General features: G+C 47.7%; 7 protein-coding genes across 7 annotated transcripts; 2 read left to right on the top strand and 5 right to left on the bottom strand.

Moving 5' to 3' along the window:
• Positions 1-93: 93 nt before the first annotated feature.
• BDW43DRAFT_279602 (putative plasma membrane phosphate transporter Pho87) lies at positions 94-4,048 on the bottom strand. The gene is made up of 5 exons (XM_032042330.1): positions 3,300-4,048; positions 1,837-3,064; positions 1,435-1,779; positions 606-1,383; positions 94-551 (listed from the first exon to the last, which is right to left on the bottom strand). Exons 1-5 carry the CDS (start codon positions 3,380-3,382, stop codon positions 406-408), a joined length of 2,580 nt encoding a protein of 859 aa, XP_031899037.1. The 5' UTR covers positions 3,383-4,048; the 3' UTR covers positions 94-405.
• Positions 4,049-4,404: 356 nt separating this feature from the next.
• Positions 4,405-6,107, bottom strand: BDW43DRAFT_279605 (mitochondrial 37S ribosomal protein uS7m). Its single transcript, XM_032042331.1, has 3 exons — positions 5,700-6,107; positions 5,285-5,623; positions 4,405-5,190 (listed from the first exon to the last, which is right to left on the bottom strand). The coding sequence occupies exons 1-3, from the start codon at positions 6,036-6,038 to the stop codon at positions 4,768-4,770; spliced, it is 1,101 nt and encodes a 366-aa protein (XP_031899038.1). The 5' UTR covers positions 6,039-6,107; the 3' UTR covers positions 4,405-4,767.
• A 7-nt stretch (positions 6,108-6,114) lies between these two features.
• On the bottom strand, positions 6,115-8,170 carry BDW43DRAFT_279606 (Sodium/calcium exchanger protein-domain-containing protein). Its single transcript, XM_032042332.1, has 2 exons — positions 6,842-8,170; positions 6,115-6,791 (listed from the first exon to the last, which is right to left on the bottom strand). Exons 1-2 carry the CDS (start codon positions 7,621-7,623, stop codon positions 6,719-6,721), a joined length of 855 nt encoding a protein of 284 aa, XP_031899039.1. The 5' UTR covers positions 7,624-8,170; the 3' UTR covers positions 6,115-6,718.
• Positions 8,171-10,697: 2,527 nt separating this feature from the next.
• Positions 10,698-13,667, bottom strand: BDW43DRAFT_279632 (glucan endo-1,3-beta-D-glucosidase). The gene is made up of 4 exons (XM_032042333.1): positions 13,154-13,667; positions 12,986-13,104; positions 11,095-12,936; positions 10,698-11,031 (listed from the first exon to the last, which is right to left on the bottom strand). The coding sequence occupies exons 2-3, from the start codon at positions 13,082-13,084 to the stop codon at positions 11,179-11,181; spliced, it is 1,857 nt and encodes a 618-aa protein (XP_031899040.1). The 5' UTR covers positions 13,085-13,104; positions 13,154-13,667; the 3' UTR covers positions 10,698-11,031; positions 11,095-11,178.
• A 1,557-nt stretch (positions 13,668-15,224) lies between these two features.
• Positions 15,225-18,579, bottom strand: BDW43DRAFT_279639 (UTP14 family protein; the record flags this gene model as incomplete). The annotated part of the gene is made up of 2 exons (XM_032042334.1): positions 15,719-18,579; positions 15,225-15,654 (listed from the first exon to the last, which is right to left on the bottom strand). Coding segments are annotated over exons 1-2 (2,911 nt in total), but the record flags the coding sequence as incomplete, so codon positions are not given.
• A 119-nt stretch (positions 18,580-18,698) lies between these two features.
• BDW43DRAFT_279642 (mitochondrial 54S ribosomal protein mL41) lies at positions 18,699-19,732 on the top strand. Its single transcript, XM_032042335.1, has 2 exons — positions 18,699-18,936; positions 19,000-19,732. Exons 1-2 carry the CDS (start codon positions 18,754-18,756, stop codon positions 19,204-19,206), a joined length of 390 nt encoding a protein of 129 aa, XP_031899042.1. The 5' UTR covers positions 18,699-18,753; the 3' UTR covers positions 19,207-19,732.
• Positions 19,733-19,821: 89 nt separating this feature from the next.
• On the top strand, positions 19,822-24,515 carry BDW43DRAFT_110519 (HECT-type E3 ubiquitin-protein ligase). Its single transcript, XM_032037910.1, has 2 exons — positions 19,822-23,114; positions 23,173-24,515. Exons 1-2 carry the CDS (start codon positions 20,109-20,111, stop codon positions 23,842-23,844), a joined length of 3,678 nt encoding a protein of 1,225 aa, XP_031899043.1. The 5' UTR covers positions 19,822-20,108; the 3' UTR covers positions 23,845-24,515.
• The last annotated feature ends 77 nt before the right edge of the window (positions 24,516-24,592 follow it).

Here is a 24,592-nt window from a genome sequence, read left to right on the forward strand (position 1 = left end):
TAAAGTAACTCCAGACTTGACTATGATCATGATTTATTTAATCGTTGAGTGCATGAAGAATGATTAATGAATTTCAGATACGCCAAACCAGTCTGCGTAATGTTTTCGGTATCCTCAATCTCTTATGCATCATCTTGGGTAAAAGGGAAAAAAGACAGACAAGAAATCGAGAAACCAGCGTGAACAGCAAATCCAGCTATATATCAATATATACTCAAAAAATTATCCCCCTTCTAACGTTCTATTTGTATCCCATCTACTCACCCGATGACAGCGAGCCCTAACTATAACATAAATCGTAAAACAAATATACTAGATAATTTCCACCAATGAGTACAATATGCATCATTTCTTAGTCGCTCATAAATGGACCAAAAGAAATTCAGAGATGAACCAGAGCTCAGATCATAGCCCAGCTATATACATGAGAGCATAACCGAGGGTGACGATGACAGCCCATGCCATCAAACTGGCAGGAATACCCCTGGAGAAAAAGTGGCGAACTTGGAGGTATCTTTGGCCGGTTTGAGGGACTTCGGTCATGATGGCGGCTAGAATAGGGATTAGCAAACTCTACAAGGCGAAGTCGAGAGTGGAACACATACTCATATTAGGGAAGCCACTTGTCGGCAAAGCCATGGCTACAGAGCACATCAGGGCGCTAGCCATCACTAGAAGGTTGGGGTGGGGATCTTCCATGCCAACTCCGATCTGTCGGACAAGAGGGAGAATGATAAGTGCCGCAACGGTGTGGGAGATGAATGTGGCCATAATCAGTATCAAGACGGAAAACACAATAAGTACACCGTAGAGACTGAGGTGTTCCACGCGGGCGGTGATGCTATTCGCAAGAGTGTGTAACAAACCGGACGATGTAACGGCTTTCCCCAGACAGAGGCCACCGGCTGCCAGGATGATGATGGTCCAGAGGAAGTTGTTGAAATCTTCCTTGTTGAGAATGCCAGTTCCAAAGAAAAGGACCATCGGAATGATGGCTATTACACCCATATCACCGAATATGTGCTCAAGCTGATGGCTACCACACCACAAGGCAATAGTGGACAGAGTCACAATGCTGATGAACCATTGAACCCCGGAGAACTTGTCTTTGACGGGCCGGATGGGGACGAGCGCGGTGCCACGGCCGGGGTGAAAAGTGAAGACTAAAAGAGCCCATATTAACAGTATGGAGATAATACAGACTGGAAGTGAAACAAAGAACCATGTACCCCAGCTGATACTTGGATACATGTTTTGAAGTGCAATTATATTTTGCGGCGACGCGATTGGAGAAGCCGCACCTCCGACATTCGCAGCCAGAGCAATACCCAACACGAGAGCTTTGGCGAAGTTTGAATCCGGGGAGAGATTTCGAAGCAACGGCTAGAAGCGTGTGATTAGCTATTATCAAAGATTAAGAGTAGGCAGAATTACCTGAATGATCGAATAACAGAGAACGGGTGAAGCCACATTGCTGATCCACATGCTTAGAAACATACTCACGAACATGTTCGTGAGAAGGACCACGTGGGGGCTGGACCCAGCTTTGCTCAGAACGAACATTGCCATCCGACGAGCAATGTCGTATTTGGACAAGGCTGCAGCGATAGTAAACCCACCAAGCAAGAGCATTATCACCGGAGTCCACATAGCGCTGAATGCAGCACTGGTGGCTTCTTTAGGTCCCAGGCGCTTGTAAGGCTTGTCTTCCGATTTCATGATGCGGAGGAGAACAACAAGGAACGGGATCAGGAGAGATGTTACAAAGAGAGGGATGACCTATAGATGTGTATTTTGTTAGTAAGATATTATGGTGTAGTAGAACGCTGTCCTTACCTCCGTGGCCCATAGCAAGCTGACGAAAATAAGCATAGCCAAACAGTTTTGTTGTTCCGGCTTTTCCATTATTGGAACTGAGAGTAATGTCACAAAGATAGCTACGATGAAGACGAGGGTCCCAAAGCTCAAGCTACATAGCCACTGGGGAGGGTGAAAAACGCCCAGCGGAGTTCTAAATTCGGTGGGCGAAATCTCTTGCTCATCGCCCTGTCGTCGCGCAGCTGCGGGATCCTCATCCCCGCCCAGGATTGTTCTGCGTATACCGACGTTTGCGGCTTGCGCTTTCCTTTCAATACCGATCATTTCCCTCCAGACAGTGTTCCTCTCCCAGACGACATGTTCCCTCAAGTGTAGCCGAAGCTCACGCCCTGCTAGGGATAAATCGCCGGCCGTGACGACATCCGCATAAACACTTTCGATCTTACGGATATCGGCTTCCACCTTGGCCATGGTAGAGTCTGTGAAAGGGGATGCCAAAGCGACGGTCGAGTTCATGTACTCCCGTCGTAAGCTCCGGTCTAGGGTCTTATCGTACTTCTTCAGAGCCTTTGAAAAACCGGTCTTATTCAGCTGGATATACGACTTCAGCCCACAAAGTGAGACGTATGCGTCGACTGCGCGTTTCTTAAGAGAAAGGCCGGAATTGTACAAGTCCAAGACTTTCGGATCTCCAAAATGCTCAACCTGAGCCCTGTTAGATCTCCAAAGCCTGGAATCCCCCAAATACCCGGAGTCTCCCATGTAGTCCGTGCGGCCATCATCAGCGTTAGCAGAGTCGGCGCCGTGCGATGGGCGCCTTCCGTTCTGGGCCGACAGATGTTCGTCGTCACTATCGGCATCATCGTCATCCTCCGCGATGGACTCGCTAACACTGCTACGGCGCCGATCCCGGGCCAGTGGGAAATCATGATACCCGATGCCAGAACGCCACCGAGAACCGGAACTCATTGTCCTGGCCTTGGTCATGTGCTCGCTCATTGGGTCCACATTGACCCTATCGGCCTCCGAAGCATACTCCTCTGCATCTCTGACAACCTCTTCGGCTTCCTTGAGGATCTCTAACTCTTTGTCCTTGTAGAAGGAGCATATCTTCTCCAGCTCTGCATCTAGGGCTTTTCGAAAAATCGCATCTGTGTTCGGGGTACTATCTAGCAAAGGAGCCGACTCAATATCAGCCTGAGCCTGTCCACTCGCTTTGCGGACTTGCTGTTCCAGAGAGTATATCCTAGAATATAGGTAACACAGTGAGCAATCCACACGGGCCATTTCTTTCAGATCAACGAAGCGTAACATTTCCCGGGTGTAATGTGGCATTTGCGTCCCCTTGCATGCAAAGTGATACCCACGAGAAAGTAACTCAATTCTTTGACTCCTCAAAAGATGCAAACCATAGGGGAGATAGGCGTAGCATAGGAGGTAGAGGAAAAGAGAGAGAGAAAAAAAATCGCATGGAGACTTACAACTTCTTGAGGTTGCTGTACGCGATATAATACGAGCTCCATTCCGGAACCGCATTGAATTGGATACTATGCGAGAACTTCATTTTGGACTGGGTTTCCAAAAATCGTGAACGACGATGAAGCGCTTCTACCCAATACTTGAGCCGAATTGGCTTGTCCCACTGGATGTGCTGACGAGCTTGGCGGGGCCTTCGATCCGGACGCTCGGGCGTTCCAGATTGAGACGTACGATCGAGTAATTGGGGATTGTCAATCGGTTGAGAACGAAATCCCTGAGATCCGATGTGCGACTGACGGGCCCTTGTGGAAGTGGAGGGTGGGACAGGGTAGTCCACGAGCTCGATATCCTGGGCAGATAAGCGGGGACGAGTGGTCACGTCGAGATCTTCGGCTGAGGCACTGGTCGCAGAAGCGATGCGTGCCACTTTCGGTCCACCAGCATGCGACGACACGGTGGACAGGGAAAGAAGAAGAAACGAGCAAGGGGAGGGGATTGGATTCGCTGTCCAATGTCGTGCGAAGGTGTTGGTGGTGTGTCAGGCCGGTTGAAGTGTTCGGTGGCACACTAATCGATAGTAGTGTAGTAGTAGTATGTCAACTAAATCCCATCACACGTTGCACGTCGGAGAATATGTACAGTACCAAGGGAAGTCGGGGGAGCGAGGGGAGGAAGGGGGTTGCAGATCATTGATTAATAGAATAGCATAATCCCAGGCGTTCTTATTTGCCCTGTCAAAAACGCATGAACAATTCACGGTGTAGGAAGACAAGGAAAGGAAACTATTATTATCGAGATGGAAATCACGTTCCTGCAGCTGACAAGGGGGTTGCCTGATCGGGGATAGACTCCTCGTCATCCGTTTTGATCGTCGACGAATCAATGACCTCGAAAAGGAAAAGCGTTTCCCTTTCGACAGGAGAGGAATTCAAAAGTTCTTCCATGCGAGAGGGATCCTTGGACAACAAACTGATATCTTCAATCACTCATTTCTTTGTGAGGGAGAAGGGAAGAGGTGTCTTCCTTTGACGTGGCACCACCAAAAGGTGACAGACAAATCATCACAGCTTCTAATTGTTCCATAGATAGTTAGTTGGTTACCTGAAAGAACACCTTACCTAAGTTTCACACATTCACGAAGAGTCACTTGACAAAGTGGTAGAAGGAGTAGCCTACAAATTCCCTTGCATTGAGTTTTTACACTCGGAGAGCCGAGACCGCTCGAAAAGATATATATATACATCCGACACCATAATAATAAAGACAAAAGACACAGCGTAAGAATCACTTAACTATGGTAAAATAATGAAAACTACCTATACAAATGCATGAGGTGCTCAAAGGGGCCCAAAATAAAATACAGAACAGGAAAAGATCCATCTATTTCCCGTAAGAAGTAAGATAAATCTCAACGGATGCATCACCACAATTGCCCATTTTTAACAGCAGCCTAAGGTGCATGCAAATCTACTACCGACGACCACCAACCATCGCAAGATTTGACCGGCCTGCAATGCCGAGTTTGTGTTGCTGTTCTCTCTTGTCCCACACACCACTGCGGCCCTCTGCAACCGCAACCAGCTCGTTGGCGACTCGCTGGGCGAACTTAGTGTCTCGTCGTTTATCAGATCCATCAATGATCCATTTAATCGCGGTCCTGCGGCGTTGTCTCAGGGCAAGCGGAACAGGAATCTGCACCGAGACACCACCACCGGCGATACCTTTCTGCTGGCGGATCTTGATTAGAGGGGCAACGGAGTCGACAATCGAGGTGAGATACAGGACAGGGTTCAAGGGAAGTTGTGGAGCGGGGGGTCCAGGAAGTAGAGGTCGCTTGGGGTTGGGTTGAGGCGGAGAAGCAGTCCGAAGATGATCTAGAATAAACGCCATATCCTATACAACAATAGAGCTTTAGTATCTTCACCAATGCCTCATGCATTAAAAAAAAATTGGAGCAGTTATCCACTCTCTTGAAAGTTGAACATACCTTCTGAGCCTTGCTTAACTTGCCGTCCCTCATAAGAAGCTTGGTGAATTGTTCAAGCAGTGAATCATATCTTGTACGGAAGTTCTCTGTTTTGGGAAGGGCTTCAACGGGTTCAAACTTGATCCCCTCATGAAGCTCCTCGGCCTGTTGGTTGACCTGAGAGATCATGTTGGCCATCACAGCGGCAGTCTGCTCATCGAAGCTCTTCCCTTGGCCATGTAATCCTGCCTGGCTGCGACGGGTGGACGTCGAAAATGAGCGAGTACCAGTCGTCGATTTTATCTGGTCTTGCATGACCTTGGGCATATGCTTCTGGGCTTCTTTGTCCCGCTGGAGGATCTACAAGGAAAGGTCAATAGGATTGCCCGACCTCCCCTAAGAGGGAGCGATAGGCGCATCATCAGAAGTAGCGTACCTCCGAAATAGGCGTTCCTTGCTCTAGCTCTGGACTGGCGGGAGTTCCATCGCATTTCTTGTCCATGATCTTTGCTATCTCCGCGGCCTCTTCGCTAACGTGAGGTAACGGGTCCTCCGTGGGACCCTTCGGCCTCTCAGGACCGCCTCCTCCGGAATTAGAGGAATTCCATCTCCTGTGCATTCGTGTCGAGGACGACAAGCTAGTCTTTAAGCCATGACTGGTGGGTGTGTTGATACCGATGGTAGTCGCGATACTGGGTCGGGAAACGTTGACAGTGGTTTGGCGAAAAACCGGGGCAGCGGTCCTCACGTTGAAAAGGTTGAGACGAGGTGGCATTCCGAATCGCAATCTTTCAATGCTGAGCTGAAGTCAGTCAAAGGAGGACAAATTATGCTTGAATTGACGATCCTCGTCCGGCCGCTGCGCCTGGAAACCGGCGAACGATTTTCCTCTCCACAGTCGCTTAGTCATCACCGCCAAGAATTGTCAGGCTTTTGAGATATTATGAAGTCATACATTTATTGGAAAAGAGGGAATGAATTACATAGTTCTGTCTATGTCGGTTCCGATTAGATCTTAGAACTACATGAACCTGAGAACCAGATCAATTTACTATGTCCAACCATCCCATGACCAAGAGAATACAAAATTAGACAAAGCAGCCCAGCCCGACCATCGAGTGTCGATTTTTAACGAGTCATACATATAGCATAGACTAAAGTGACTGACCGGCAGTGCGAGTCCTTTGGCTACCGTATAAGAAACGTAAATGGTACTGAGTCCGCGAGCGTTTCGAGTACAGTTAGAACAGAAATGAAAATCACAAGGAGAGACAGGAGAATTGGGACGGATGTTCTGAAGAGGATAGCGTATCTCATCGTATCCCCCTCCATCTTTGAAAGACTAAGAGTGAAAAGAGAAAAGTAAAAAAGAGAGTGGGGGACGGCACGTCGTGCGTTCAATGGTATCTGTTAAAAGGTTAAAATGGAAGATATATTTTATCTCATCAGGCCCGTTTATGCATGGAACAAGGCGTCGTCGGTGGCCTCATCCGGGTATACATAGAATGCCAGTGCCAATATAATGTACCTAAGAAGCATGTCAGTCAGAAATAAATAGTAGGAATGATCGCAACATACATTCCCAGGCACATTCCACCTTCAAGATAATTCGACTTCCCATCCTGGATAAGGAACGTTACAACTAAACCAGAGATAAAAAAGGCAACGGTTTCGAAGATATGGAAATGGAGAGTCATATCCACATCCAGAATCCACCCCAGAATAACGAGGAAGGGAGTGACAAATAGGGCGATCTGTAAACTACTGCCGATGGCGACCCCGATGGCAAGGTCCATCTTTCCCTTCCAAGCGACGACAACCGCTGTCACATGTTCTGCAGCATTCCCTACGATGGGAATCAGGATCAGACCAATGAAGGTTCGGCTCATTCCCGTCTTCTCCACGATGCTATCAATGCTGCCGACAAGATAGTCAGCACATACGGCGACGAGAATCGTCACCACAACCAAGGCAACGCTGGCGGCCCACGGGGAAAGAATGTGTTCTTCCTCATCCTCTGTCTCAGCGCCGCCTTGATTTTCCGCGTCTGGAGATGTCTCCTCGAAGAAGGATGCGTGCGACCTGAGCTGGAAGTAAAGATACATCACATAGAGGATCAATAGAATGATAGCAGTGCCGTGCGATAGAATGAGGATGTTTTTATCTCTGTTAGCCTTGGCTGAAGACAGAGAAGCGTATAGTGTTGCAGGGATGATCAACGAAGCGGATGCAACGGTCATTAGGGATGACATGGTCGATGCCACTGTAGTGTTGAAGGATTGCTCGGAGTAACGTAGTCCTCCGACAAGGAAACAGCATCCCAACACTAGGAGGATATTGGATAGGATGCTACCGAGCATACTGGCTTGAACCACACGGATCTGCCCATCTTTCAGAGCGATAATGCTGACCTACCAGTGCCCCAAGTTATCAGATCAAAATCTCGGGAAACAGTCAAAGGTCGAATGGAACTTACGATCAATTCAACCGCATTGCCAAAGGTAGCATTCATCAGTCCGCCTAGGGCCTGACCCATTGCAGCTGCTAGCTCCTCGGTCGCAAAGCTTAAGAGAGATGCCAACGGCACGATTGCTAGGAAGTTCAGCGTGAAAACGGCCGTACTATCCCAATGCAACGCGCCAGCAATAATACCGAGTGGAACGAAGATTAGTAGTAAATTAACGTAATCTCGTACAAGAGTAGCCCATGTCAAGTGAACAACTCTCACAGGCCAGTGAGCCCAGGGCCTACGTTTATGGCGTGGAATCAGGCTTGAATTGATTCGACTAGTGTCGTTGATTAGGGCATCCCTTTCGTTGGGCTCTCTGGAGCCATTCTGTGCGCCAGACATTGTTCTCCTCGGACCCCAGGTGTGACTTCGGAAACTTGTACGGAAATTTCTCGACGCTGTACATCAATTTCGTAAACTCTAATTAGCCCAATCTCGTCTTGACATCGCCTTGAGTGCTCAATCTTGGACATAACGTATCGGATTCGAGGGGCATTGACGGCGAACGAGAGTCACATTGGGAGATACAAACATACTGGTTTCAAACTCTAGTGAAACAAAGAGAGGGATTTAAAGAAACAGGGTGCTAGAGCGCGATGAAAGAAACCACCTCATGGGAAGGGAAGGAGGATAAAAAGGAGGGAAGGACAAGGAATCAATATGGGATCGTAAAACAATCACCACGTGAAAGGAGAGAACAACACAACTAGGAGGGAAAGAGGATGGGTACCTGAGCAAACGTAGGGATGACGAAAGTAGCTGAAATGAAGGAATCTCGAGTGGTGTGTTTGAAAGAAGAAAGGAGGAATCTGTTTGCAGATTTGGTGGCAGAAGAAAAGGGTGAAGATGAAGGAATGATTTTCTACCTACACATCGGAAGCTGATGAGAATTATCACAGAAAGACTGAGGCTCTTAAAGACATGGAACAATTTCTAGGACCTTGGCATGGGATTAGGTGTGAAGAACGGATCGAAATCTGGCGAACTTGAATGGAGCAGCAGCACTATCTTCGTACCAAGACGGAGGTGACGTTAGTGGGTGTGGCTTGTTGGAGTGACAATTTCAGTGTCCTGTACCACAACGTGAATTAATTTTTTTTTTCCCTTGACCTTCTCTCCTGATTAGACTCTCCCTTCTCCAACCTTGACCAAGAGAGAGCGAGGCCAAGTCAAGTAGGTGGATGAGCTCGGAAGGGTCAAATATGGGACAACAGCCACAACCACGTACCGTACCAGTGGAGCAGGAGATGATGAAGGGACCGTGCGGAGTTTTAAATTCCAGAAAGAGTTTGCTCTTTTTCCCAATGGCAGTACAAGCGGTGGCTGGAAGTGATCGGACAAAGCTAGGACGATGGGGTAATTGGTGAAAGGACCGAAGCTTCCTGTTCCGCCGAGAGTGCACAGCCTCGATCATTCAACGGCCAGGGATAATGGTAACCCGCTAAGGTTGACCACTACTTTGAAATCTGGTTAGCTGATGAGTAAGTAGTGGTCATTAGTTAGTTAACTATGCCAGACGAGATTTAGTAACAGGAATTCGGATTACGTCGAGCGTTCAGACTGAGCAGCAGTAGAGGCTTTTGAATCCGGGAGAATGATGACGTTGAGGGCAACAGTCGATGCGACTCAATCAATTGAGTCCACACGGGTGCCCAAAAAAGGATAAAGAATGGAGTACGGTTGTACTTATTTAGTAGACGTTAGGCTGTAACATCTGATTGGAGTTCCAGCAATATAAAAGTCCCTCCGGCAAGCAGGAAACTTTTCACAATCACGACGAACCAACTGGTGGTTGTTCCGGTGGGCACATTTAATGCATGAAAAGCTTCGTTCCTCCTTTGGGTCTAGTTCCAAGGAGCTTAGGGCACTAATACTTGCTGGATTAAAATCACTGGACTCGCGGGACTCTGCAGTGTGCCACACACACATCCACGCCTTCTTTAGCTCCTCTGAACCTGTTCCACCCACGCCTACCCTAGAAGAGTGTTTTTGCCAAGTCTACACTGCCACAATCTGGTCTCCACTTGTCTCCATAATTTATCTCCCTGCTCCTTGTACATACATTCCATACATACATGCTACTTACATATATCCATTGCACTTATATTACCGAATGGTACAGGCTCTACCATCGATTATAACGCTTAAGAGATATTACATTGATAGATAACTCGATATGATCACACTTTAAATTATTCTAAAGGAGACTATATACCGACCTTGCAGTGTTGTGAACGAATCTCAACCAGTATGGCACTGGATGTGGCGCACCTGAGAGAATAATATTCTGACTCGGCGGCTGGCTAAGTATATGTAGTATGTATGTATATCTCATGCATTTGATGGTTGTCACATTGCAGAGTTACATGGTGATAGGCGGACCACGCCTGCAGCCGCCCCCCTCCCTTACAAAATACCCACAGTATTTGGACGTACACAAACATGTACTAATTACCCGCTGGGAGACGTGAAGAGATCAGTCAAAAAGCAGCACAGCTGGATTCATTGATCTGGGTGTTAACTTTTAGGTCCTGATGATGGTATACTCGATGATCACATGGGTGGATAACCAGCCACTTTTTGAAGATCACCTGGGGTCGCTTCGCCTCGAATGCGTGCGTTTACTACTGTGACAAACATCTCGCCTGAACTTCCAAGACATGTAGTATTGATATCTGCCCCTACAGCGGTGCCCCGAGACGATTAACTAAATATACACAAATCTAGATACACAAGCTCATCTGAAATATGCATGAACTCTACCTAATAGGGTTGTCGAACTGCGATGATAAATATATCAAACAGGATTAATATACTAACTACACCGTATATACCATCCTGTTCAAGAAATTGAATAGTCTAAATGAGGTCACTGTCCTCGCCGGTTGTGGGGGAAAAAAAAAAGAAAAAAGAAGATCCAGCATAAACTTTATGCGCCGCCGAGTCCTATATCCTGTTAGCCGCCGCTACATAGCCTGAAGATCGTTTGCAAAACTCACCTGCGGCAAGCGCAAGGTACCACGTCCGCGTTGCACCCCCGTCGATCCAAGTGTAGTCGAAATTCGGTTGCGCAAAGAAGTTCCAGGCCGCAACAGGGTCGATCAGGGCAAGATTTGCGTACAAGATCCCTTTCCATCCTGCTTGCACCTTCTCTGCTGGCGTGGCAGCATTGGTCGCAAAAAGGGCGTTCCACTCCTCCCTTACGAACTTCTGGTTGCGCAGATATGACGAGGCTGGCAAGAGAGGAAGCATGTGAATTCTAACCGGGAATTAGTCTTTTGGACAACGCAGAAACGGAAGACTTTGGTTAAGATGTTCATACCCGTGGATATATTCAAGGTTAGCTCCAAAGTAAGTGGTGTGGTCCACCTTATTTTCGAACAACTAAATCGGTGTCAGTATGGAGCTAATGAGGCTCACATGTCGTATAGCTTACTATGCCTGTCACTTTATTCGGAACAAACGCCGGGGGTTGGTTCTGGTTGTCGCTTTCCATGAGGAAGTAATTGCGCAGGCTTCGTCGTAGAATTCCCAGCATCAGATTTCCTCTTGCTTCCATACTCGCATCCCCGACAGTCTTCCCCCACATCTTGAGAGCATAAGCAAACATACCGTCTTCCGATGTAGACTCTTCATCTTTCCCATCGAAGGATTCAAAGAGCCCCTTCGCCCATGAATGACCATGGAACCAGTCAAATCCACGAGAAAAAGGGAAAAGCGGGTCATTTATAGCGCCGTTTCCTGCATCACGGACGAGCATATTGACCCAATCTTTGTTGCCTTGGATCCAAGATGGATCCAGGGACCCAAGTATTGCAGCGGCATGGATGAAGTATCCATAGTGAAAGTGATGGTCGTTGTAATATGTGTTCCCAAAATCGGCCCCAGAATCACCACCGTCATAACTAGCGGAAGACACTACCCCCTTCCAAACATTGTCATACACTAAGGGAAATTGCTGGCCGTTATTTGCAAACCGAGCGAATGCTGTTTTGAGGTCCTTCAGAGCTGCGGCTGCCAGGTCGGGGTTACCACCCAACTTGTCCACAGTGTATACAAGTGTAGCGAATTTGCTGAGAGCCTTGCCGCTGAAATACATGCTATTCAAATTGGACTGATTATTGACATCTTGCCGAAGCTCTGTTGGTGCCACATCTATGATGACTTTTTGGGCCGCTGAAGAAAGTTTATCGACGCTGCCAGCGGAGACTGACCAGGGGGCGAGGCCCATATCAACCGGAAGATCTTGTTCGACCATGGACCAAGTTTCTCCAATGACCGCAGTCGCATTGCCTTTGGTAGGGGTTCGTAATGTGATGTTCGTCGCTCGGACTTTGGTAGCTTGATCGAACGATTCGACGTGATGTGGCAAAGCGTACATCATCAAAGGAGTGCTTCCCTTATCCTTGCCATCTTTTTCCCACTCGAAGCTGTATGTGCCCGCGCGCCCAGATACCGCACCTTTCACCCAACCTTGCTTCGCAAAGACTCCAGATGAATTGTCAAACAGCTTTTCTCCCAAAGTACCTGCTGGGTTCTTGGCAACTTGGACTATTCCAGACCAGCCGGTAGGCCCACGGAGGTTGGTAGTAGACTCCAGTTGGAGATTTGGGTCTTTCCCATCATCTGGGGTCAAGTAAAGAAGCCAAGTTGTCCCATCTGCAAGGCTGGCCGTGTATTTAAAGATACCAGGTCTTGGTGAGCCAGCGGAGACTACTTTGCTAAAGGAAACACTGCTCTGGATGACGGGCTGAAGCTTAGAGTATATCCCCGTGACAAATGCCATGCCTTGTACCACGGGGAAGGTGATTCTTTCAGATGCTCCATTTTGCGGCTGCAAGACGGCATTCGCAGAGAATGGTAGTGGATTCTCTATCATAAGCACAGTAGACTCTTTTAGCTCCGTTGCCGATAATATGATTGACTGAATACCGATTGGGTTGACATAATATTGAATTGGACTACCGGGTATTTTGTCATTCTTCGGTCCCAAAGCAAGCATGCTCGACTCAATGTGCGAGACGCCCATCCCATGGCTTTGGGCGTTCCCATTTCCTTTTGCCCACGCAATACTATATGGGTGAGTAAAGGTTGCGTTGGTTTGAGTCCCTAGAAACAATCCGGCGTAGAATTTGTTTGTTTCAATCGGTATTGTGTCGTTTATCTGCGAAGGTTAAGCTGCATACTACCAATTAGCAAGGGGGAACTCTTACAATCGACCGCCTAGAAACAGGATGATCGTTTCGTGATTTAACTGTTTGGGGAATGGGGCCGGTAGATACTGGCACAAACACATCCTGGCCTTCATCCATTGTGGGAATGGGACTTGATTCTGTTCTCTGTCAGAATGTCAACCGCATAATGCTAATAATAGAGCTGACCTTGCGACTCGGTTGACTGTGTAGGAACGGAGGGGACTGATTCGGTAGAGGTTGAAGAATCACTAGCCTTAGCTGAATGGCTTGTCTTGTTATCTGTGCTAGTCGAACCTGTCGATACCGGAGCTGAGGTAGACGTTGGAGCGGCAGTGCTAGGCAGCAAAGTTGGCTCTGGAGGCGCGCTTATAGTTGCACTAGGTGATATTGGTGCTGGAATTGTATCTGTCGCAGCAGGTACGAGGACAGACGGCACCAACGTCGCTGCCGGAGTGGTAGTAGGTTTGTCTGGCTTACCCGATATTAAGCCAGGAAGTAGTAGGTCTAGGAGCGAGGCAGGATCATTTAAGTTGTTAAATAGATCAGATAATCCGAAAGGAAGCTCACTAGGGTTTGGAGTGGGCTTTTGTAATTGGTGACCTTCCCGTTCAAGATTGATTGGGTAGAACTATTCCTTGTAAGTAGATATAGGGCTAATGGGGTCGGCATGAACTTACGCCTTGCGTCTCTGGCACCAGCAGTCTGGCGTTTTGAGCAGATGGCGGATATTGTGTCTTGAATGAGGTCGTCGTTGCTGCTGTTGCTGTGGGAGCTGAGTGTACCGTTTCTGCCACAAGTAGCCCTGTTAGTATGATTGCAGAGCGCCAGCTAGATCTCGACTGCATCTTGTATGCGCCGTAATCGGCAAAAACCAACAACCATATACTAGAATGACCAAATCCAAAACACACAGGGACAGGTAAGAAACGAGGAAAGGAAACAACAATGAAAGCTGACTGCTATTGCAATAAGAATAGATCCCCGGGACATAGGTTCTTTGCTACAGATTTAGGAACCCTGAATGAACTGAGGCTTCCACGAATATTGAAGGCCCGAGAAAGTCCTAAGCACAGAAAGCGATCACAGGGAACAACAGCAGCCCAAACACAAGACAATGAAGCTTGGTGTTGAGCCCCGTGTGGGCACAAGTAGTCACCCGAAGTATATGATAACCCAGGGCTTTTTGATACGCAGCAACAAGAAAATAGAAATAAAAAATTTTTGAAAAGGGGACGAAGAAGGGATCCAAGTCGAGACGACAATGCCTGGAGAAAATAAGAGCACTTACAGACAAGATGTGGCTTACTCCAGGAATATAGCTAGATGCCACTGGCAACCAGCAAGAATGTGGGCAAGTCCGAACAGACAACTCCGTTACCGCGTGAAGGGATACCAGATGACACAGGATTCTGCAGTGTGTTGCCCTCGATGTGTGACGAGAATGTCGATCTACATGGATGTTAGTATAAGATGCAGGCAAAACAATTCACGTTGGCGGATGTTCAAAGGGGAAAAACAATGTAGGACTCAACAATGGAATGCACCGATCCGCGTTATGCTGCAGCAAGATTCGTGTTCTGCCACGCATCTTCCCCACATTCGGGTTGGTACTGGTATGTGTAGATGACTTACCTAGGTGATAGAGTGAATCGCCTGATTGGCATCAATAAAGTAGCAGATTTTGTGGATCGTTGACTTGATGGTGGGATGCATTGATTGATCTCGCATGAGCTGAAGGGAGGGGAGAGGATGTGGAGCAAACTAGGCGACTAAAATACTCCAGACTCTAGGGAGGTTATCAACACACGTGAGTTTTTATCAGGAAGATATCTGATCTCTTTTTTTCTTTTTCTTTTTCTTTTTTCTTTTTTTTCGGCGGATGTGTCTGCAGGGTTGATTGTCAGATCGGAGGTTTCTCTGACGAACAAGTCATTGAATGCGACGTGATTGTCACTAAGATTCCAACAATTTGCGTGATACACGGGGACATTCCCGATATCTTGCAGTTGATCATCCATGTGGTCGCGATCTCCACCCATTCCCATGCAAGGCTAAAATAGAGTAGGTGTTGGGGTAACATCTGAAGTAGTCAGGGAAAGGAAGTGAGGGAGACCTTCTACTACTGATAAGTAACTAATCCATGGCGGCTGACTGGGCTAGTCGCCGCAAGGTAGGCAAGCGCTCAGCCGACCCGATCATTTGTCCAACCTGGATGCTTCTATAGGTACTACATAAGTACAAAGCGCACTTCAATAAGACAATGTATATACCAGAATTCTACACGGACGGCAGTTAAGGGGGTAGATAATAAAAAACTCAAAGATAGTCGCAACAAATCGGGGATCGTAACTCTTTTTCGTCATCTAATCGATGACAGTGCATCGTGATGCAAGCCGCAATCTATGAACACATCAAAAGAAAAAGAATATCAAGTAGAATAATGACCAACAGTATCGGCGATCCCTGCTCCCGCCAACAACCGTCCTGGACCCAATGCATCGCAATCAAATCATAGGCTTTTCCATCGGCTTGATGATGCCCTGTTTGACCATCACGCGAGGCTTGGTTGCGTTCTGTAGAGTTTCCTTCGTCGACCACTCGGGGCCAATAGGGAGACGAAGAGACCTCTCGTACTGTTGTCTCGACTCGAAGGGGTGGGGAAGCTGAGTAGCGAGGTATTTGTTGTTCTAAATGAGAAGAGATATGTTAGCACCGGTGGTCAGGCGACAATGGCGAATCGATGCGTCTTACCTTTTTAAGTCGTTTCTCGTTAATGATGACACGAGAGAGTTTGGCGTCCTTTCTGTTCTCAGGCTTCACACCCTCGACTTTAGTAAGGAATCGTTTCTGTCGCTTCTGCTGCTTTTTACTGATACCATCACCTGCCCAACTGCCCCAGCCTGGCAGGGTGTTATCGATCACTTGGTCACCTTCCTCCTTGATAGTGTCATGCTTCTCTTGTTCAAAGTCCTGCACAACTTCATCCCCAGCGAAGGCTCTCTTAACAAGGTCATGGTTCTTCAGAAGCACTGGCACGCTACCCTCATCATCGCTATCATCACCCTCATCAACATGTTGGCTTTTGGAACGTATGGATGGTTTCTCCTGTTTGTTATTGGAAAGGGACTTGGATTTAGTGTTTGTGCCATCAGGCTTCGCATAATTCACAGTGATATCAAGTCCCTGCTGTGAATCATCTGTTGTTGTTCGACGGTTATTTCTATTCGTCTGAATTAACCACGGGTTTTCTTCCTCAATAGCATCTTCCTTCTGTTCAGAAGACCTAAGCGTACCACGTGCGCGAGACTTGGTATCAGACCGTGACGGTTTTTTCTTGTCAAGACCATTGACGGCAACATCAACTTCTTGACCAGCTTCGGGTGCTTGGGGGTCTTCATCATCTGACCCCGGGGCCTCTTCAAACTCATTTCGAGGTAGAGGTTTTGGTTTGCCCTCCGTAGCTGACTTCGCAGGCTCGGAATGACCGAATTTACGCCGGCCTACCTCAGACTCGGCCTCTGATTGGGACTCTTCACCATGGAGTTCGCGATTGAGGCGTCGAATTTCGGAATCATTTTGCGCTTTGCGCGCAGCCTCCGCATTTTGCATGAACTTCATCGAAAACAGCTTGGCGTGAGGACCCTTGATTTCTGATTCAACATCGCTGCCCTCTTCAAGCTTGTCTAATTTCTTGCGAAGTTTGCGCTTCTCAACATCCGAGCTATTCTCTTCGTTCCAGGGATCATCATCCTCAGATTCTGAACTTGACGACCCAAGATAGTCTTGGTCTCCATGCGATACTCGCTTTCCTTCAATTCTTCTCCGTAACTCTTCCTCCTTCAGGGCCAGATCAGCCGTACTGAGTCGAGCTTCCTCGTCCCACGCAGTGCGTCCTGTTTGTCTGAGACTCTTGGCCCATTTGCTGTCCTTATGTTTCGAACCCATTCTGGCTTCCGCCCTGCGCCGCTCATTTTGCTCTCGTTCTTGTTCCTCAATGTCTACTCCAGCTTCAAGAAGAGCTTGTCTTTCTTGTTGCTCTAACTTCTCCCGTTCTTTTCGGTGCACACGGCGGTATGACTTGCTCTTAATTTTCTTGATCCGCTTGGATCGCACTTCTTCTCGGAAAAGCAGGTCGCGCCGTTTCCGCAACTCTGCTCTGCGCGCCCGAATTTCTTCGATAGGTAGTTTTCGCGCTTGTAATTCCTCGAATTCTTGTACCTGATCTTCGGCCGACTTTCCATTGGCTTCCGCCAAACCACTCTCAACTAGGATATTCTGGATAGTGCTTTCAAGATCCGTTCGCGGTTGCGCGGCACTCATTCGGTGTGTCTGATTTGCTTCGGGATCGGGAAGAGGGAATACAAGATGCTCCGCCCGACGGTTTGCCTTAACAGTCTCTAACCAGCGATCCAGCGTTTCTTTGCTCTTCTCATATGCTGCAGCTCGGTCCAGCCGGCCCTGCTGGCGCTTCGCAAGAGGAGCATCTAACTTTCCAGGTACGCCAGACGACTTGTGCGTAGATATATTTGAATCAACGTGTTTTAATGAGTTCTTCAAGCGAGAGTCTGTGATAGATGGTAAAAGGTCGGCCACAGTCAATTTCTGTGTAGACACCAATCCAAATTCTGTTGGGTTGCCATGTTCTTGTCCGCCGCTTGTTTTCCGTGTTGTCTTCTTAGCAGACTCCGTTTCCATAGAGTTGACAAAATCCTGTAGCTTCGAAAGACCATTCTCGTTACCAGCGTCGAGTTCATCGTCGGACAGCGACAGCTCGCTCTCATCATCGAAGCTGCTATCGTCGTCGTCATCGAAGTCGCTTTCGGAGCCGCTTCCCTCTGAGTGATCATGTTCATCATCATCTTCTGCTTCCTTCTCCGCCTTCGACGACTTTCGCTTTTCTCCTTCCTCTTCTTCGGCCATGTTCATGTCCCAAGCGGTAGTCAAATCCACTGCATCTTCACCAAGATCGTCGTCGTCCTCGTCCACCTCGCTCTCTTCTGATTCTTCGACATCTTCAGACAAGTTAATCTGACGACCACGTTTCTTAGATTCGGTGCCCTTCCGCTTAGATTTAAGCGTAGAGCTGCCACGAAAACTGAAGCCCTCGAATCTTTCCTCATCGCTAGAACCCAAGGCCTCGTCACTGTCCAGCTCGCTATCGTTATCACTGCCGACCTCCCCGAGTCTCCACCGACGGCCTTCGTCATCACCGCCACCGTTTTCACTCATATCAGATGACTCGTCACCGGTCCGACGACGCTTGTTATCAGGCCCATCTGAATCATCCACGTCGCGACCAGGATGTCGCTTGCGCTTGAACTGGTCGTCATCGCCTAGTCGGTTTCGTCGAATCTTCGGTTTAATGGGAAATTGAGCCTCTGCGATAGCGAGAGCATTCAAAGCCTTGCTGGGTTTCTTCTTTTGGGGCTGTTTTTTGTATGTCTGATCTCGAGGACCGCGCAACTGGGTTTGCTTGCGGGGCATTGTTGCGGATACCCTTAAGTAAAAATATTAGAAGACGTAATATAATAAATATATCCACAGTGTTAACTTTACCCCTAAGAGCTTCCTGTACACTGCTCAGCAGGTGTAAGTATGGGGGGGTGTTGGTGTTGGAATATTTTTTAAATCTGCGGATAAAAAAAAGGTTCAACTTCTTGGCGGATCACGGACCTAAGTTGGCCTTAGCGCCGCCGACTTCAGATCCTTCCTCCTACTATTGTTACCCGTCTGCGCAAATATATCCTGTATATCTTGCTGGTCAACTGCCTACAACCCTTTGCACAATGTTCAAGCCTTCACAACCGATGATGGCGCGGCTGCGCCTGACGACGAAGCAAGTCAATGGTGGCTACTATAAAGGAAACCGGACCGGCTCGATGGGTTACTTCGCGAAGAACGGCTCTTATGTGATCGACTGGAAAAAAGTTCGAACTTATGCTGTCCCCGAGAATCTGGATGACTTCAAGGTATTCTCAGAAATTATTTCACGGGATTACTGAGCAAACTGAATGGCTGACATTTGGTCGCAGCTTACCCCGTTCGTCACGAAACTTATGGCTCCGACCAAGAGCAAATACACCCAAGACGTAATCCAGAATAGTCGGATAATCGAACGTGAACGGGGATTTAGTGGGAAGGACTACCTCGACCTGTGGGCGTCAGACAACGGACAAGAAGTGCTTGAACAGGAGCGACTCGAACAACAATCAGCGTCAACTCCCACACCGCGTCAATAGTCTATCTCATTCAAGGGCCAAGGCATATCCATGGGAGCTAGGGCAGGACCATGATATAGGTCTCCTTGATGAAACCTTCAACCTCGGTCCGGCTTGCATAGGTGTAGGCTATCGTTTGTGCAGACCACTCGGCTTTTATGAGGTATCACCGCTACGCTTTACCTACTCCCGCTTGATTTGAACTCTTCTGTATTATTATATTGTACTTTATATACGGTGTATGGTGAATAGGTTCGTGCCTGTTTGAGTGGGTCCACCATCGTATTTTCGCACAAGATACCAAAGTGGCAGGGAGACAGAGCACCTTATGCCTCCTGGATACTGTCATTACGTCTCTTGAAAGATCTTATCTTCGTTTGTTGGCGTATTTATGGGTCTTGCATCTCAGCCTCTTCCTTTGACTTTCTTCAAACCATGTCATATAGAAATACTGTTTCTAAATACTAAATGAATTAGATGATCTGCTATAGAGCCAGAACAAGGATTGACAGTGATTTGAGGGAATGGACCATCGAGCTCATTTTCGAAAAAGATGAAAGACAAAGAATACCATATAAATCAGAACAATGTCTCCCTGAACAAAGTAGGTCTTCTCACTCCTTCCATTCATTATAAATCCCTAATGGAAGGTTCGGTGGCGTTCGAGTGCGTGGAATTATGAACACAGTGCCACAAAATGCGTGGCAATATTCGGGAAGCTTGCAGAAGCGCATGTCTGTCATAGCGCAACAACTCATCCCATCGGACCTCCACAGTATCTTGAAGAACCAAGCCAACTTTGCTCGCCTGCGATATGGGGGCCTTTGATTCCTGCTTCTCATAATTTACAGTATTTTCCCAACTCGGGAGATCTGGTCTCCTAAGCAATTATAAAATTTGAGCAAAACAACAAAGTACGGAGTATGTTCCAGTCGTTCACGGGTAACTCTCGCCGTCCGCGGCAGGTTAATCTCGGAGCCCGCAATACAAACCCTTTCGCCGCATTTCCTTCCGGAAGACAGCACCCTCATGGGGCAGGGCCCCAGAATACCCTGGCTGTTGCACAGCAAGAGCGCATGTTAAGACAACATGAGAGAGAACGGTTGGGCGCAAGCCGGATTGTGCAGCGGACATGGCGGGGTTATCGGAACAGGAAGATAACGCGCGGTACGTGGCGAGCAGAGTGGGATGTCACTGAACAGCAGAGGTCGGAAATTCATCCGTCATTCGATGAGTTATCTGAAGATATCGTGCAATCCTCTGTCCCGTATGAAACAGCAGCCGAGTGCTTGTCGCAACTGCGGCTGTTGGTCCAGTTCCTGGAGCCGTGGAACAGCGGTGATATCCTCCGACTTGCGTACTTCTCAAAAGCATTCCAGGAAACTCTACGCGAGGTACCCACGATCGCAACTGAAGGAGAATGGACAACGCCTCTGAATCGCCTGGCGAGGTTGACTCTACGTGTGCTGCACTCACCTACCGCCCCGACGGTACCGGCGATTGCCTTGTGGCCTCTGCTCGAGGTGTTAATGTTCTTGACTGACCTAATACCGAAGCAAATGGCTCGCCTGGCTCACGAATATTATTCTGTAATGGCTATTCTCACAAAAAAATTGGATACGATCTCTGCAAAGTGTCGTTTATCGGGAGACAATGTCGTTCAAGGTGTCTTAGCCTTGCTCCGACCGATAACAGCCGAGACGCTGACGGCCTATGAGTGGTTTGCCAGGAATTATTTGACTATCCCAGACCTCTCAACGTGCCTGGGGACTTTGGATGGGCTGGCAAATAATATTAACTACAAACTGTTGGCGTCCGCGTTGGGGCCTATGCAGTCTCAGTTCAAAGCCACCCCTCAAAACTCTGACGATGTGAATTCTCGCCTCTGGTTACTTTCATATTTTATATTCTTCCATAGGTATGCCCTGGGAAGCCAGGCCGGATACAAAGCGCCAGAGTCTGGTTTTGTGAAGGTCGTATCGGACTTGCTCAACTCAACTGCGGTACACATATCACGACGCCTGGACACGGGGGAAGTTACCGAATATGATGATTCTACCGAAAGAGCACCATTACACCCATTTATCAAGGAACAACTGCTTAGTCTTGTCAATCAGGGTAGTATAACGGGATTGCTATCTGAGTTGCAATCTAGTCACCTGTCTCAACGTGACCTGGCGGATTCCCAATCTGATGCATCGCGGGAGGCAAAGCTTCTTGCAACATATGCCCTCACTCTCTTGAGAGTATTTCCTCGGCGAGGCGATGATATTCGGATGTGGCTGTACCTGGGCTCCGCTATCTCAAGCGACCAGCTGGCCGGCCGATCCGAGTCGAGAATTCCGGCTATCAAATATTTTTGGCAAGCATCCAAGTCCAGCAACGTATTCAATACGATAAGCCAGGATTCAACGAAGGTGCTGTCTTTACTAAAGCCCGCCACCGATACAAGTGAAGCCAGACTACCGAACATACCACACAAAGAGCGCGACGAAGAATGGATGATTATCCTCCTCTTTCTTGAGCTGTATACTTTTGTTTTGAAAGTTATGGATGACGAGGAGTTCTTCTCTAGTGGATCTTCTTTTACTGCGTCGTCAAACACGAGAGTCTCGTGGACCAAAGAGAGCGCTCTTCATTTGGAAGATGTTAAGGACATGACGATATTTTTGAAAAACCTGGCTTTTACTCTGTATTGGAACTCGGCAGACTTGAATGAAGATGAAACTGTTCATGACACTGGAAGTATACGGAGTTACTTCAGCTCCTCTGCTGCCCCCTCGGACCCAGTCACAAGTGTTAGGGACCTTGAGATGAAAAATAAAGAAAAAGGGCTCTCTGGAGTGATTGGGATCCCGCTAGATTATTTCAAGGGACTTGTGACGGGCTTGCTAAGGATGATTCATGAGCGTGATTCGAGGCGCAAGTTCCTCCCTGATGGACACTGGTTGATGACGAACCGCTTTGACATGGAAGGTTTCATACCTGCCGTTGTAGCGGAAGAAGAGAATAGACATCAACTCCAGGACGATGACGAGGAGGAGGAGCAAGATGACTTGATGGGTGATGCTTACTATGAACCATCACTAGGACTAATCGGCACTGGCCGTGCTCAACAAACACGTCGAATTGAGGCCCTTAGACGGCGCCAGCAGCAAGCAGCTCGCAGGAAACAATTGGAGGCGGTGGCGCCTAGACTGGAGATCTTGAGAAACATGCCTTTTTTCATCCCTTTCCCTACCCGGGTGCAAATATTTCGAGAATTCATCTATCGTGATCAGATGCGCAGACGTCAGGGGTTCATTGATCCGGACGCTTGGCGTATGTCTGTAGCTCAAGCCTCGATGGGACGTATGATCGATGGGCGGCCTGCGGTCCAGGATATTCTTGGTCGACATCATGCGAATATTAGGCGCGAGAGAGTGTTCAAAGATGCGTTTGATCAGTTCTACGAACTCGGCGAAGGTCTCAAAGAACCAATACAAATCACTTTTATTGATAGGTTCAACACACCGGAAGCGGGGATTGATGGTGGCGGTGTGACGAAGGAATTCCTTACTAGTGTCACGAACGAGGCTTTCAAGTCTACAAGTGACCTGGAATTTTTTGAAGAGAACGAACAACACCTACTCTACCCAAACCCAGCCGCGGTCGAGCATCGTAAGGAGCTTTTGCGGCAGGTTGGGTTTGCCGAGAACAGTCCAGACTGGAGTGAAGATATCCGGGACTTGCTCAGGCGGTATGAGTTTTTGGGGCGAGTTATAGGGAAGTGCCTTTACGAGGGGATCCTAGTCGATGTCAATTTCGCGCCATTTTTCCTACTGAAATGGGCTTTGACTGGTGGTACAGGCTCAGCACAGAGGGAAACGGCGTACCGTGCCAATCTCAATGACCTTAAAGATCTCGATCAGGGGCTCTACCAAGGATTGGTAAGTGATTTTCAGAGGTGGATATCGTTGGAATTGAGCGCTGACGCTTCCCTCGTAGCTGCAACTGAAGAACTACCCTGGAGATGTGGAGGACTTTTCTCTGAACTTTACTGTGACTGATACTATACCTCTGTCGAACGGACGTAGTCGCATGATCACTCGGGACCTCAAACCCCATGGGTCGGATATACCGGTCACCAATCAGAATCGACTCGTGTATATCTCATATATTGCTCGCTATCGTCTACAGGTGCAGCCCGCTCTGCAGACAAACGCCTTTCTTCAAGGTCTGGGTCAAATTATACAACCTTCGTGGCTATCGATGTTCAACCAGTCGGAAATGCAGACCTTGGTTAGCGGCGAGTCCGGGGATATTGACGTGTCGGATTTGAGGCGCAATACTCAATATGGAGGGGTGTATACCATTGGCGACGATGGAGAAGAGCACCCGACCATCAAACTATTCTGGGAGGCTATGCATAAGATGACCAACGAGGAACGACAAAATGTGCTACGCTTCGTCACGTCCACTCCGCGAGCTCCATTACTGGGATTTAGCCATCTCAACCCACGATTCAGCATTCGCGATTCAAGTGAGGATCAGGAACGACTTCCCAGTACCAGTACCTGCGTGAACCTTTTGAAATTGCCGCGGTATACCAATGCTAACACCCTGCGTGAGAAGCTTCTTTATGCTATTAACTCTGGGGCAGGATTTGATCTTAGTTAAGCCAAACTGTGTTATTCTGGTAGAGAATTAGGATGACCGTGGATGGCACATACATAGACGTACAGATTTCCCATTTGCACATGAAGTGAATAGTTTTTAGGTTCCCATGTTGCATAGCCATGGCGTCTTGGTGCAATTACTGTGATTATCTTTTCTTTTCTTTTCTTTCTCTCTGTCAGTTATTCTAAGAATTTTAATTTCTTGTCTCCCGAACGGCCCTTTGCGCCCTCTTTTTTTTTTTTTTTTTTTTTTTTTAAAAAAAAAAAAAAAGAAATATAAATATATATATACATTTACCGTCTGGAATGTCTATGAAATTATAAATGAGTGGAACATGTATTGAGTGCGTTAGGGTAGAATCTAGGAGTAAATCTTTCATCTTTCTTGTATGTAGTAGTTACAACTAAGTGCTCGTAGTAGGGATTGACAATGTGAAGGTGATGTGTGTTGGAGTGAAATGCGTGATGTGATTGGATGGGGGTGACATGATGAGAACAGACTCGAAGATAAGCCCTATGCACCAACCCGTAATTTACCGGTAAGAGAGCACAAATCCTTAGGGAAGAGTAAAGAGTGTAAACAGTAAAAGTGTTAGCCCTTAAAGCGGGCAAATGACGCTAGCCCTGATATGGACTAGTGACTTATTGGGCCAAAGAGAAAATGAAAGAGAAAAAAAAAAGAGAACCACCAAAGGCGGTCATCGCTTTCTTTTCACTCCAATCCGCCTTTTTCTCTTTCTTTCTTTTCT

Source organism: Aspergillus alliaceus (genome assembly GCF_009176365.1).
Source record: "Aspergillus alliaceus strain CBS 536.65 unplaced genomic scaffold BDW43scaffold_29, whole genome shotgun sequence".
Classification (NCBI taxonomy): Eukaryota; Fungi; Ascomycota; class Eurotiomycetes; order Eurotiales; family Aspergillaceae; genus Aspergillus; species Aspergillus alliaceus.